The 14,481-nt window shown below is 33.1% G+C and overlaps 2 protein-coding genes across 3 annotated transcripts in view; one reads left to right on the top strand and one right to left on the bottom strand.

Moving 5' to 3' along the window:
- Positions 1–8,261: 8,261 nt before the first annotated feature.
- LOC105129134 (cysteine proteinase RD21a) lies at positions 8,262–11,560 on the top strand. The gene is made up of 5 exons (XM_011031079.1): positions 8,262–8,899; positions 9,907–10,142; positions 10,254–10,394; positions 10,560–11,009; positions 11,107–11,560. The coding sequence occupies exons 1-5, from the start codon at positions 8,425–8,427 to the stop codon at positions 11,200–11,202; spliced, it is 1,398 nt and encodes a 465-aa protein (XP_011029381.1). The 5' UTR covers positions 8,262–8,424; the 3' UTR covers positions 11,203–11,560.
- Positions 11,561–13,668: 2,108 nt separating this feature from the next.
- Positions 13,669–14,481, bottom strand: part of LOC105129119 (transcription factor LHW-like) — a 2,180-nt gene continuing 1,367 nt past the window's right edge. For both annotated transcript variants that reach the window (XM_011031072.1, XM_011031067.1), the window contains exon 7: positions 13,669–14,407. In XM_011031072.1, coding sequence (XP_011029374.1) covers positions 13,781–14,407 — 627 coding nt within the window. In that variant the 3' untranslated portion in view covers positions 13,669–13,780. The remainder of the gene's footprint in view (positions 14,408–14,481) is intronic.

Below are 14,481 nucleotides of genomic sequence, written 5' to 3'. Positions count from 1 at the left end.
TTGTTACATCAACGGTTAATGAGTTCCTCAACCGTCAACACAGGCTGGAATAGACGAGGAACACGTCAGGGGTATTTCCATTTATTTTGCATAACATATTTTATAGAATTTTCTTTACAAATATTATTGTATTTTTTTCAAAATAAATATTTTATGAGTTTTTTCGTAAAATATTTTATAATTAATCTTTAAATTTAAATTTTAAGAATTTTCATAAAATATTCTAGGAATAATAATTTAATTTGCAATATTTTATTTTTTATTATTTTAATAAACTTAAAAAATATTAATAAGTTATTTTTTATTATATAACTAAATACTAAAAAGTATTTTCAACTTAATTTTTTAGATATTATTAATACCAAAAAAAAAATTATTTTTAAAAAAGTCACATAAAAAAATACCCAAAAAGAAACTAGCTTCAATCATATAATCAGGCGAGAGCCTGTTGAACTCTGGCAGTCTGTGCCATAGGAGTGAGCCAGTGAGGTCACAGCATGGAAGCAGGCAACTAGGCAAGTTACCACTGTTTTGGATCTTAAAAAAAATTGCAGATAATGAGCTGTGGACCCGGCGCCTAACCCATGGCTGTAACGTCGTCTAATGAGTTCACGTGGGAGCCCGGTCCAGGTACTCCCCTTTCCCCACATTGAATTTCTACAAATCTCTTAAATACCCAACTGCCGAGGAACTAGCTCTCCCCCATGCTACTCTGCTTCACATGCAAGATTTCGTGCGTAATGAGTTTTTGAGCTGCTTATTATTATTATTGAAGATACTCAGTTAGGGTTCATGGCAGGGAGAATCACAGTTTTTGTTTGTGTTTTAGAACATAAAGAATCAGTTTGCATATCCTTCACTTTTCTGCATCTAGATGGAATCTTTGCCTTGATTGCCTTTGTCGTATCTCATCTGGGGTTAAATGACGCAGGGAGAAGATAAGGAAAGGATAAGATACAGTATAATGGATCCCTTGACATGGTTATGGCCATGGAACTAAAAAAATATAACCTGTCACGTTCAATTTGTCTCCATTGATTGAATTCACGAGCTTTTCAACCTGCAGGGATTGGAGAGGGTGGGATGTTGACAAGGACACTCCTGACTTATACTATTAATTCACAACAGCGCCACCTTTCTTAATAACCAAACGTTCTTACTTCTTGATTAGTGATGAATTGTTGTTATAAACTGGAGTTGAATCGTTATCTACTCTTGATATGGACTGTGAAGGTTGGAGTGCTTTGATCTAAACATAATTAGGTTTTTCAATCTTCATTAGAAAAAAGGAAAAAAAAACTCATCTATTTTCTACTTTGCTTTATTATTATCTTTGATATATTCTCTAATACATACCCAAATAAAAGCTTTTTAAATTATAAAAATAAAGGCTAATTACTTACAATTATACAAATAACTCTATAAAAATCGATGAGGTGGTGGGAAACCTCGAATAAATTGGGTTTTTTATTTTTATAATTGTGATATTGGACCAATGACTAACTTGTAAAACAAGTCTTTAACCGGGATAGGAAATCTTCAATATTTAAGTTAATAAATATATAAAAAAATGTACATAAAAGAGAGTATTTAATTGGAGCAGTAATGTACGATTTGTAAAAGTCTCTTTTCCCACCTTATGACATGTTTATTATAGATTTTTAGAGGCTACATCCGGTGGTGGAGAGGAAAAAAAATAAAGAATAACATTGTTTTTTTTTTAGATTAACGTGAGTGTTCGGGTCAGCTTGCGCGTACCACAACTAATTTCATAGGCTCTGAAGTTAATGACCATGTAAACTTCCAGTGGCTATCATATAAGTAATTAAAGACTCGAATCTGAGATCATAAAAAAAACAAACCTCTTGATCTCGAGTCCTTTATCAGTTGGCCACCACCTCCACGATTGGAATACTGTTTTCTTAAACTGTCGAGTTATTAGTTAATGTCGAAATGTTCGCTTCCAAGGTTAGAGAGTCATTGGTTATTGGCTAATAAAGTTAGTGTGGTATGCTCCAGGGAGAGTATTATGGGATATATGCATATATTTTGACATCTGTGCCTAACAAATAAACTAGAAACATTTAGATAGAAAAAAAAAAAAAAACAAACTGAGAGAGAGAGAAGGGACCGAGGTCTGGGCCAGGCAGCTCGGCAGCAAGCACGCCTGGTAACATACCTTCTTTTTTTTTTTTTTATGAGTGCCCCATCACATACAAAATCTGGGATTATTGAATATATTTTGAAAACAACATATCAGCCGTACATTAATGATGCCTTTTCTCTTAAAATTGCATTAAGGAAATGTTCAGCTCTCGAGACAGTTCTTAATCGTAGGTGGATAGCATCAGTAGTTTTATAATTCTGGTCTAGAAAAATCATTTTAGTGTTTGTTTGTAAAAAAATATTTTTAAAAATAATAATTTTAATACCAATACACCAAAACAATATAAAAATACTAAAAAATAAATTTAAAACAAAAAAATATATTATTTTTTTATAAAAGTATTTTCTAACCATAAAAATATTCAAGATTTAAATAAAAATCTGTATTTTTCATATAATAAGATACTGCTCGAGACACAGTGGTTTGAGAAATTTTCATATAATGGGAAAAGAAATTTCATCATAGATAGTGGGAAATTATTGACTTTAGCATATTATGATTCGGATTTCAAGGGTATTTTTAATGATGTGACAATTGTTGCTCTGGGTGAATCTCTGCTATTGAAAAATATCGTTCTTTAAACGAAGGTTGCAGCTTTTTGTTGGAAGATTGTTTCCAATTTTTGTGATGTGACTTCCATATATTTTAAGTGTTTCGTAAAGATTCAGTTCTTGAGGGTGCCGAGAAGTCAATCCTTAGAGCAACTACAATGAAGAAGTTAAATGAATAATCAAAAATAAAAAATTAATATTTTAGTTTTTTTGTTTATTTTGCACATTCTAAAAAGAAACCAAATAAAATACTAAAATATCTTTTTTTTTTTCCACAAATACTATTTTTACATATCTTTTCAAAGAGCCAAAATCAACAAAGTAGAACCATTAAAAAAATAGACCAATTAAATATAAACATGTGAAAAAAAATAACATTAAACATATTAAAAAATAATAAAATATTTGTTTTTTTTACTTTAATATAAATAGCTTTTTAAATGGCTTTTTTTCATTGAAATAGATATTGTAAAATAAGCTATATTTATACTATTCATAATGTTATTTTATTAATTTAGCTTTTCAAAATAACATCTGGATTAGAAATGCTCTTATGTCTTTGTTTTTCTTTATAGGTACTGTACCAGGTTAATGGTTAAGCACACAAAACGCAAAACAGATTTGAAATTGAACAGAAAAAAAAGAAAGATATTGATACAGTGAATCATGGCTGGATTTATCAAGTAATTTGTTTTTATATTTTAAAAATATTTTTTTAATGTTTATAAATTGTTTTGATATACTAATTTTAAAAATATAAAAAATATTATTTTAATATATTTCTAAATAAAAAAAACTTTAAATAATAACTATAATCATAATCTCAAACAAGGTATAATATACAATGTGTTGTGTTCCTTTATTTAAATTATTTTTTAAAATATTTTTTTATTTTATTAGTGTATAAATAAATTCAATATGTATTGTTTTAATATATTTTTAAATTATTATTTTAAAAAAAATAAACAATAACCGAGTACCAATTCTTAATCATTTATCAAAATCTGACCAATTGAAAGCTCAAAAAAAGAAAAGATATTTGTTTTGATAAAATGATTTATAAAAATTGATACAGTAATTCAGCTATCGACGTGACAGCTATAATTTTTCTCTGCCTCGTGAAAGAAACTGCCCCAGCAATGTACTTCTGCTTCCCCATATGGAAAGGGAGTTAATTATCAAAGCGAAGCACGTATTTATAAATAGGTTTGGTAAAAAAAGAGAAATCATCCGTGACGTATCTAATGACCGCAGCTTCCTTTGCATTGATCATGACAGAGTTTCGAGGACATAATTGTGGTTTTGTTTTTTGAAAGATGACGTTGATGTTATTTACTTAGAGTTTCGGGGAAGTGTTAATGTTTATAAAATTTTAGAAAAAACAATACATATTGAACACAGTTATATATCTGAATATTATTTTTGTATACAGTCACTAATGTATATGAAAATATTTATTGTTTAGTCATGAATTAAAATGTACATCTCATTCAAATCAATTCACTTTTATAAAAGCTAAAGTTTCTCTTTTTAGGATTCAACGATTAAAAGTCGGTATTCGAGATCCCATAACTCAAAAAAGAAGAAGATAAATTGATATAATAAAAAAAACAAAAAACAAATAAAAATAAATAATAGATCATTATGAATATATTAAGACTGGATATATTAAGACTTTATCTTTTAGACAACCAATATTGTTAAAATGGTCTTAACAACCAATAGTGTCGCGACTCAATGGCTGTTGAGACTGCTTGCTTTCCTTCGGACCTTAGTTCGAGTTCTAGTGGGAGTGAGGTTGACAAGTTGTTCCCTTCATGTTTTCACTGGGTTTTTTTTTTGCGGTATGTCTGTCACCCCCACGGTGTCTTACTTGTTCACTGGGCTTGCAGGATGTTTAGTGTCCCATGAGATTAGTTGTGATGGGTGCAAGCTGACCCGGACACCCATATTAATAATAATAAAAAATGATCCTAACAAAGTAACTCTAGCCACACTTTAAAAATCCACTTAACAACTCTGACCTTAGATTAATTATATTTTTAGACCATCTTAATCTTGGATTAACCTAGACCAAATCCTTAACCAATCATGATTTTATTAATTCATATTTTAAAATGTAGTTAAAATTATCTTGTCTAAATTTTTTAATGCATATAAAAAACAAAATCATGATGAGCTTTTGATGATTCATTATTTATTTATTCTCTTCTCTTTTTACAAATCTCACCAATCTTACCAAATTGCTAAAATGATTTGATTTGGAATCTTTTTTCTTTTTTATTTATCAAAGAGAAATTGATTTTCCCTCCCTCTACCCCCAAAACTTTTTTCCAAGCAATGATGGACGTGATCGATGAAAAATACCATCATATCCATGAGGCATGCTACTTTGTTAAAATCAGCTTTTCATTATGAATTCATATAATAAAAAATTGACACCTCTTTTAGTATATAGTATAATATAATATCCTGACCGTTGATCTTTGCACCTATAAATTAATTTACGTGAGATATACAACTGGCTCATAAACTGAACAACCACTATCTCTAATAGCGCGGTCATGTACAAAATTAATATTAAAAAACATGATTCCATTCAAACCTTACTATTTTATTCAAAAATTTTATAGTAGGTATTATTTTTCTAAAAATTCTACCAAACTGCTATAATGATTTGACTGGAATCCCTTTTTTTTTTTTTTATCATTTATCAAAGAGAAATTTATTTTCCCTTCTTGTACTCGCACCAAGGAAACTTCCACCGCCAATCACCTTGATCGTGTCCAAATTCAAACGAATCACAAACTAGGTGTCTTGGATCTATCTGCTAATCTAATTAGAACCTGTTTTTTTTTTTTTTTTTCACCCTAGTTCGTAAACAAGTACACATGCTAGGTGGGCCAATGCCGTCCGTAAGAGAAATTAGGAACGTCCTCAACTGGGAAATTTCTGGTGCTCTCCTCTCGTGAGTTCATGCCCAAATAAATTGGGTTAATAATATCCTCCAGAAACACTCAATCAACATGAAAATATCTCAGCAATTGTAAAAATCTCTTGTTTTAATCAAAGGTTGCTGTCGCTTGTCAAGGCAACTTTTATCTTTTTCGTCCTTTGTCAATTAAAACCACTATAAGATTCAAGGAATCTATGGTATTGGCCCATTCACCGTTTTTGCCGATTGAAAGCATAATTATTAAATAAATTCGCCCTCACATGTCGGTTTCTATAGTGACCCGTATACCCAACGCTTTATCTTGGTTATGTTGTATTTTAAACCGTTTTGAAAATTAATACTTGATTAGATTAACCTAGTAAAAGTAAGATAGGTAAGATAAACTCCTTTAATTTTTTTCATCCAAATTAATATTGTTTTATAATAATCTAATAAGTACAATTTACCTGTTTGGCTAGAAAAAATATGTAAATGTCTTTATATCTTCTCAAATTCAATGTTTTCGGCAGCCAAGAGGAACACGGGAAGTAAGCCAGAGACATCTATTTACCACATGCTTTAATTATAGTTTTCTTTTTTCTCTCAAAGAATTTCACAAATAAAAAAAAGAAAAAAGAAACAAATCTGTCTCGAAAAACAAAATCACTCGGACCCTTAAGAGTTAAGACTTTGTTTACTTCGTTAATTAATGTCCTCGGCACAGCGACCTTCATCCCTCTCCCTCTCCCTCTCCCTCGATCTTCGCAGTTGAATTCACTCGATTAGAAATTGCTTAATAATTCATATGAAAATATTACTAGGGCCAAGCACACGGTCTAAATATCAGAATAATTAATCAATGCATATGCTTTTGTTTTTTTAAATCTGCTTGCTTTGATCCATAGGATCGTTTTAGATTTTCAATCCAGCACGTAAACACCATCTCCATCCTACAGTCGCAGTTTCTTAGGACTGTCGTGTGTCGTGAAGATTAGCTTTCACGTTTTCTGTAATTTTTTCACCGACGACTTTGTAAATGAATTAAAAATGGGCTCGAATCAAACAAAAGAACAAGAAAGTAGCACGTCGCCACTTGCAAATAGCATATTTGGGCCCTGCGATCCTAATTTTGTTTCGGCCTGATCCCCGTGTTTTTTAACCTAATGTTATTTCCCTAGTTCCAGGACAAGTGATTACATAGTTCTTGAATTCCAACCAAGAACTTAGTTGGTTGAGCGGCTTGGTGCAAAGAAAAGTGACTGCATAGTTGGGATTTCCAAAATAGATTGACACTAGATTTTTTCTTTGAATTGACACTAAAAAATTAATTTTTAGAGCTCTTTGGTATCGAGTTTCAACTTGTTTTTTTTTTATATAAAAAAGATTAAAATTCAATGCAATATAAGGTCTTAGTTGGTTGAGTGAGGTAATAATATATATATTATTTGGGTTAGTTTGCAAGAAATGTTGATACCTGATTGCAATAATCAAAATCTTACAGAAAAAGACTGGATCTATCCTTAATCCAAGCAGATAAATTGACATTAAACCCAATTTTTTTACGAGGAAGCTGACAAAAGTACCAAATGATAGAGAAACAAGGAGTTGATGGCTAATATTAGGATAAAAAAAATGAGAGTGTCAAAATTTAGATTAGATAAGAAGCGAGGACCAAATACAAACTATGACTCCAAAGGGCAGCGAGGCAATTGTGTTTTGTGAAAGGGAAAGGGGTTGTAATTATTGATGCAATGGAGGAATCAATTAAAACTTTTAGTGGTGTCCCACAGAAAGACAAAAGGAGGGGTCTCAGTCTCCCACCAGCCCAAGGCACCCACACAAAAGTCAGATGACGTGGTCACTCCTAATTCGCACACTATATCAACGACTCTCAACACCATAATCTTTTCAAGTAAAAACAATACATTTACCTTTTAACCGCTTCATGCTAACTGTAACCTGGATTATTGAGTTAGGATCAGCTGGGAGCGCATGGTGTATTTGAAACTAGGTTAAGCATCCACCATAATTTGAAAAATATCTTATTAATTAAAACGTATTATAATTTTATAGGTTTAATTTTTTTTGAAATATTAATTAACAATAAAAAAATAATTTATAATTATTCTTAAATTCCACTTCTTGGAATCAAATCATGACCACAAAATTATTAAAATGATAAACACTTGATTTGTAAATTATTGTATCAATTCATAAATCATTAAATCAATTTATATTTGGAAATCACAATTGAATTATTAAAAAACTAATATGAATTAATAAAATTTTAATAGATTAATATCTTATTTGATTAAAAAAACCTTTGGAATGAAATTTTAAATTTTAAAATTTTCAAGTGCTGTGTTCAAATAACTATGGTTTAAACCATTACGGTGGGCCAGTTTACCCAGCAAAAATCCGCGCGTGAAAATCAGTCCCCATTACAGCAACTCCGATATTCACGGTGTTGGTCTCTCGTTCAGGTTCCTGACCAATCAAATCTCATCCGCATGGACAGTAGCTTTTCTGTTCTCACTTGTCATCTACCAAAATTTTCATTTTCCAGTTTTCCAATATTAAATTACCATACCACCTCAAGGCTTAATTATTTTCCCCTTAAATTTAATCCCTCACCTTGTTGTATCTAACCCTAATATCTCATCCATTTTTTCTTTATAAGCCTACCATCTCCACCTCTCCATTTTCACATCCTGTCTTCCTCTCCAATCCTTTCTCAAAAGGGAAAAAAAAGGAGGAAAAAAAATTCAGAGATGGAGTTGTTTAGATCATCAACGCTCATGTTGATGCTATTGTTTCTAGTCTTTACTTTATCATCGGCCTTCGACATGTCAATCATATCCTATGACCAAACTCATGTTACCAAATCAAGCTGGAGAACTGATGATGAGGTTATGGCCATGTACGAGGAGTGGCTTGTAAAGCATGGAAAGAACTACAACGCTCTAGGAGAGAAAGAAAAGAGGTTTGAGATTTTTAAGGATAATCTTATGTTTATTGATCAGCATAATTCAGAGAACCGGACCTACAAAGTCGGGTTGAACCGATTTGCTGATCTGACCAATGAGGAGTACCGGTCCATGTACTTGGGTACTCGAACTGGTCATAAGAAGAGGTTGCCTAAGACAAGTGATCGTTATGCTCCACGTGTTGGAGACTCTTTGCCGGATTCCGTTGACTGGAGGAAGGAAGGTGCCGTTGCTGAGGTCAAAGATCAGGGAGGCTGTGGTAAGTTTCTTTTAACTACCAGGACTGCTCTTTACTAATATATTGATTTTTATTAAAAATATAAATCTTTTTTCAGTGAAGCAAATATTTAGACCTGCTTCCTTTTAATTCTTATTAAAGATTTCAGAGGCCTATTCGAAATTACAGCAAATCATAAAAGAAAAGGTAGAGTAAATTTAAAACTAGTGGGTTAAAATTTTTTATCAAACTTTTTCTGGCATCGAATCAATTTTATTTGGTAGGTATTTGTTTTTGATTTCCTTGGAATTATCTAATCATGTTCCAAATATTTTGATCAACCTTTGATTTGTCTTTGTTGGTCAACGATTCTTTTTATCTATGATAGCATTTAAGAGGAGATCGAGGGGAAAAAATTTCACTTACACACATCACAACATATACATATAGATATAGATCCGGATGTGGATGATTAAATAGTAAACGTGATCGTCAAAGTTACTACTGTTTTAATATATGTTTTTTTGGTTTGAGGGATTGCTAGACACTTTTGCCTATAGATTTGATGCAGTACTTAGGAAACTGGTTCCTCGTGTGTGGAGTTTTCATTATGTTTTTTACGACTGTAATATCGCATTACCCGAGAAATTATTCAGTATACCAGGAACTGTATTTCTTCAACTCCGCCGTGTCTTGCCTATAGATTTGATGCAGTACTGAGGAAATTTAGTTTCGGTTTCGTCATGTGTGAGAAGGCTTCAAACTAATAGTCATAACTGCGGCTGGTATAGATAATTTTTGGATCCAATTATTCCAGCACAAGGGTAAACTACTTGCCAATGTTGAATGATACGTTTTACTTATTGATTAATCCAGAAAAGCAAATTAGGAGCGATATTAGGCAAAGAATTCAATTTTTTATTTGATTAAAAATTTGTGTATTGATATGTTAGTAAATGAGCTTGCCGGCATCAAACTGAGTCTTGAAACGTTTTGATTTTATATATACCGTGAAAGGATAAATTACTGACGTTTCTTTTCATATAAAGGGAGTTGCTGGGCATTCTCAACGATTGCTGCTGTGGAAGGGATTAACAAGATCGTCACTGGTGATTTGATCGTCTTGTCTGAGCAGGAGTTGGTGGATTGTGATACCAGTTATAATGAAGGGTGCAATGGTGGTCTTATGGATTATGCTTTTGAATTCATCATCAACAATGGTGGCATTGACACTGAAGATGATTATCCCTACCTTGGTCGTGATGGTAGATGTGACACGTACAGGGTGAGCCGTCTTTGGTCTTTAAGATGAAACTGAAAGACGAAGAAATTAATTCAGATAATGAAATATGTTTATTTATACAAGATGCTTCCTGATAGATGTTTGTGCTTTCAGAAAAATGCCAAAGTTGTTTCAATCGATTCTTATGAAGATGTTCCTGTAAATGATGAGACTGCATTGAAAAAGGCAGTGGCAAATCAGCCAGTGAGTGTTGCAATTGAAGGTGGTGGCAGAAATTTCCAGTTGTATGATTCGGTAAGAAATCTCTCCCTGACATGGTATTATTTACAAGTCCTGATGACGGTTTTGATGTCTTAAAGCACCGTAGAACTTTGTTGAAGTGCCAAATATGCAGTTCAATTGATTAATGGCTACAAGAACCGATCATAATTAATTACATCTTATTTCCTTACCTTCCAGGGTGTATTTACTGGTGAATGTGGGACAAGTCTGGACCATGGTGTTGCTGCCGTGGGTTACGGAACTGAAAAGGGTAAAGATTACTGGATTGTTAGGAACTCATGGGGCAAGAGCTGGGGCGAGAGCGGCTACATCAGAATGGAGAGAAACATTGCTAGTCCAACAGGAAAATGTGGAATTGCAATAGAACCCTCTTACCCTATCAAGAAAGGCCAAAATCCCCCCAATCCTGGTCCATCGCCTCCATCTCCAGTAAAACCTCCTTCCGTGTGTGATAATTACTTTTCCTGCCCTGATAGCAATACTTGCTGCTGCATCTTTGAGTATGGAAAGTATTGCTTTGCATGGGGATGCTGCCCACTCGAGGGTGCCACCTGCTGTGATGACCATTATAGCTGCTGCCCACATGATTACCCAGTCTGCAACGTTAATGAAGGAACCTGCTTGATTGTAAGACAAACTACACTTAGCTTCTCCAACCATTTTATGCATATCATCATTCATACAAAACTAATTTTATGTTTTGATTATTTGAACTCCTGAACAGAGCAAGGGCAACCCATTTGGAGTGAAGGCATTGCGACGCACTCCTGCTAAGCCTCACTGGGCTCACGGAACTGAAGGCAAAAACAGCCTTGCTTGATTATCAGTTCGCGCCCAGATGCAGTCGATGGAATCAAAGAAATGAGAAAAGAATCATAGCTTGTTTTGATGCTTTTCTTCTTGATTTTATTACGCTGCAGACCTTAATTTCCGCTTCATTCGACACCCAAAGATGGATGATAATTAAATGATCATTAAGATGCTGATTGTGTAAATAATTTAATATTTATCTGCATTGCATCTGGAAAATAGACAGCTTGTTATCTGTTTCCAATATCTTCTGTAAATGTTGTCATAATCTAGCAATATGACTGATGAATTTGGTCTGCAATACCGTCCGCGGTGCTTTGTATATTCTGGTATGCCAAGCATCAATGGCATTTATCCTTTTCTCGGCACTTCTGGTATATGGTGCCATTCATATTTAGAAGTTCATCAATTGTTTCCCTAGATGAATCAACAATCAAATTCCTTGTTATATCTACGAGGCACAGATTTGAATGTGATCTGCATTTGATTTCGATTTTTCTCATGCAAGTGCAAGGAAAGGATAGAATCCGATTCCAACACATAAGGAAAGCGTTTTCTGAAATTATGGGGTATAATAGAATAGACCAGCATAATAAGCCTATTAATAAAACACGAACCGTCCCATGATTTGAAATTATGAGATTTAGAGGTTATCTTTAATATGAACTTGTAAAATGATTTTCATGTTGTCTTTTTTTTTTTTATTGAAAATATTTCAATTATGTTTACATAGAGATAACTTTAGATTTTAATCGAAAATTTGTTACAAAATTGAATCATTTTTTTTTTAATTTTTAAAATTAGATGTTTTAACTGTTAAATTATGAATTTTAACTTGTACCCTGTTCATTCTAAAAAAAATGTAAGTATATTTTTAATTTATTATCATAATTTAGTACCCTGTTCATTCTAAAAAAAAATATTTTGAGCTATTTTTATATTTATTATCGCAATTTATTATTGTAATTTAGTTTTATCATTGTAAATCGTTTATGAAGAACATTTTTGTTTTTGTTTTTCTGTAAAGGAAAAAATAATCTATACTTACCAATGCCATCCATATTCATGCACGTAAAACATTTATGCTAAATTTTATATATAATGTGTTCTCATAGGCACGGCTTCATGATCTGGGTGTTCATACTTCTATGTAACGGAGCGGATGATATCCATCAACCTTATTTTACGAGCCGTTTATTAGAAAACATAATTATGAAAGTCTAGTTTTAATTTAAATTAATATTAATGATTCGATTAAACTTGAATTATTTAGTTAAATCTAATTCATATTCGATATAGGAAAAATTAAACTAATTATTTTGAATTAAAATAATTGACTTGTATACCAGGTCATCATGAGGTAACTAAATAACTTAGAAATGTTTGGATTGTGGTGTATAATATTTTTTAAAAATAGTTTTTTATTTGAAAATAAATTAAAATATTTTTTAATTTTTTAAATCAGTAAAATTAAAAATACTAAAGAATTATTAATTTAATGTGTTTTTGAACCAATAATATTTTTTTTAAAACACCTAAAAATAAAAATAGAAACCGTATAAAACACCCCCTTAACAAAACTTTTTCCTAGGTTAGATCCCAGACCAGGAGGAGAAGGCATGGATAGGAGCAAACATCAGCATTTAAGAACCTTGATTGCTGAGCATTTTAATTCTCACATGGGAACATGAGTGTTACCTCAATCCAGTTCTAAACTTATGCCTCGAAATTCTCCAATCTCCAAAATTCTCGAAGTTCGATCAACTGAAAGGCATGAGAATTGGCAAGTTGTGATTTGTCTTGTGAGCAACACTTGTTTCTCGTGACAGAAAAATCAGACACTTAAAAGTAGAAACAACCATGTTCTTTCTTACCTTCGGAAAATTGTCAGCATTATTCAAATTCCGAGGTTGTTGATCAAGTTCACTTTATTTTCTATTTTTGACCGTTCACAACCGAGCTTAGCATGTTGTCTTGTCCTAGCAAACGGGACCAGATGAATGTTTCACAACACAAATCACAACTCATTCTCTTAAGACATAATACGAGAGCACATCAACTGAAAAGAAAATCATCAACAAATTGAGGTTGGGACCATCCCTAGTGTCGGGGGTTAGATACCAAATGTCTCACAAAATTAACAACTCGATCCTACACTCAATTATCTCTTGTCATTTTTCATCTTTACTTTGATTTTCGGGGACCATTGCATATGCTTGAGTGCCACTGCCCAAAAGGATAGGGAGAGACCACGATTGCTCAACCCCACAATGCCACCCCATACCCGCCCTTGATGAAGGGGATGCCTTCTCGCAACCATTAACATCTCTCAATTATATAGGCTGTATTGAGCTTGTATTTCTGCTCCAAAGTGTAGACACCAGACAGGTGTGTTGCGTTCAGCTTCTAAATTCTAATGCACAAATCTACGGGGCTAAATTTGATAATGACTTCATGCTTGTGATGTAATGTTAGCTTAGGATACAATCAAGAGAGTTTTATTATGCACTAATATTAATTTATCAACAACGCCACGTTTGTGCGTAAGACAATGAAATACAATGATAAGTGCAATTTGGTTCTCCTGATCAATTGAGACTCAAGGCACTTTCTCCCTCTCTGAGATGTCCAAAACCGACCACCTTGTCCGGTAAGTTTAAACTAGGCTTCATGGAAGTTGGTTTTTCTTCTCGAGCAGCATCTAAATGGCTAGAGGAGACTAGCTGGCCTTCTCTTGTTATTCCAAGATCATCACCCCTGGCTCTCTGGCTTATACTACTACGATTATTGTTGTTGTTGTTGTTGTTAAGAAGAGAGGTGTCAAGAGCTTCGATGTTACAATAGGAAGGGGTCGCAGAAGGTAACTTTGATAACAAAGCTCCGAGACTGCAAGACATGGTGGGCAGAAGAGGTGGTATTGGCCAAATGGGGGGTCCTGGGATTCCATTTTGGGGACTGTTCCAGCCCATGTTGACTGCCTTTATTGGAAAAGCATCTAAACTTTCATGAAACAATCTCTTAACTCCTGTTATTTGGCGTTTGTCATCAACTGAGAAGGCTATTTCTTGGTTTTCGATCGTATGGGTGTTGGGTTTGATAATGTATGGATGCTGAATTGGCAGGTATGGTCTTTGTATTGCAAAGATTCCTGGTATGCTCTGGAGATAGCTGAATTTCCTCTGTATACTGATTACCAAATTAAGGTCTTCCACAATCTAGAAGATAGTAAATTCCTGTTGGTTAATGCACAAATTTAGAAGTCGAGAGAGAGGGGGGGGGGGGGGGGACC

The sequence above is a fragment of the Populus euphratica genome, unplaced genomic scaffold (assembly GCF_000495115.2).
Source record: "Populus euphratica unplaced genomic scaffold, PopEup_1.0 scaffold2.1, whole genome shotgun sequence".
Classification (NCBI taxonomy): Eukaryota; Viridiplantae; Streptophyta; class Magnoliopsida; order Malpighiales; family Salicaceae; genus Populus; species Populus euphratica.
The sequence above is the reverse complement of the archived record's forward strand: the minus strand, read 5'-3'. Positions and strand labels throughout refer to the sequence as shown.

What these genes read in the sequence shown, in the direction of transcription:
- LOC105129134 (XM_011031079.1), top strand. Translation starts at nt 8,425, where the DNA reads ATGGAGTTGTTTAGATCATCAACGCTCATGTTGATGCTATTGTTTCTA. An exon ending in CAAAGATCAGGGAGGCTGTG is followed by an intron (nt 8,900 to 9,906) that starts GTAAGTTTCTTT and finishes TTTCATATAAAG; the next exon opens with GGAGTTGCTGGGCATTCTCA. An exon ending in GTAGATGTGACACGTACAGG is followed by an intron (nt 10,143 to 10,253) that starts GTGAGCCGTCTT and finishes TTGTGCTTTCAG; the next exon opens with AAAAATGCCAAAGTTGTTTC.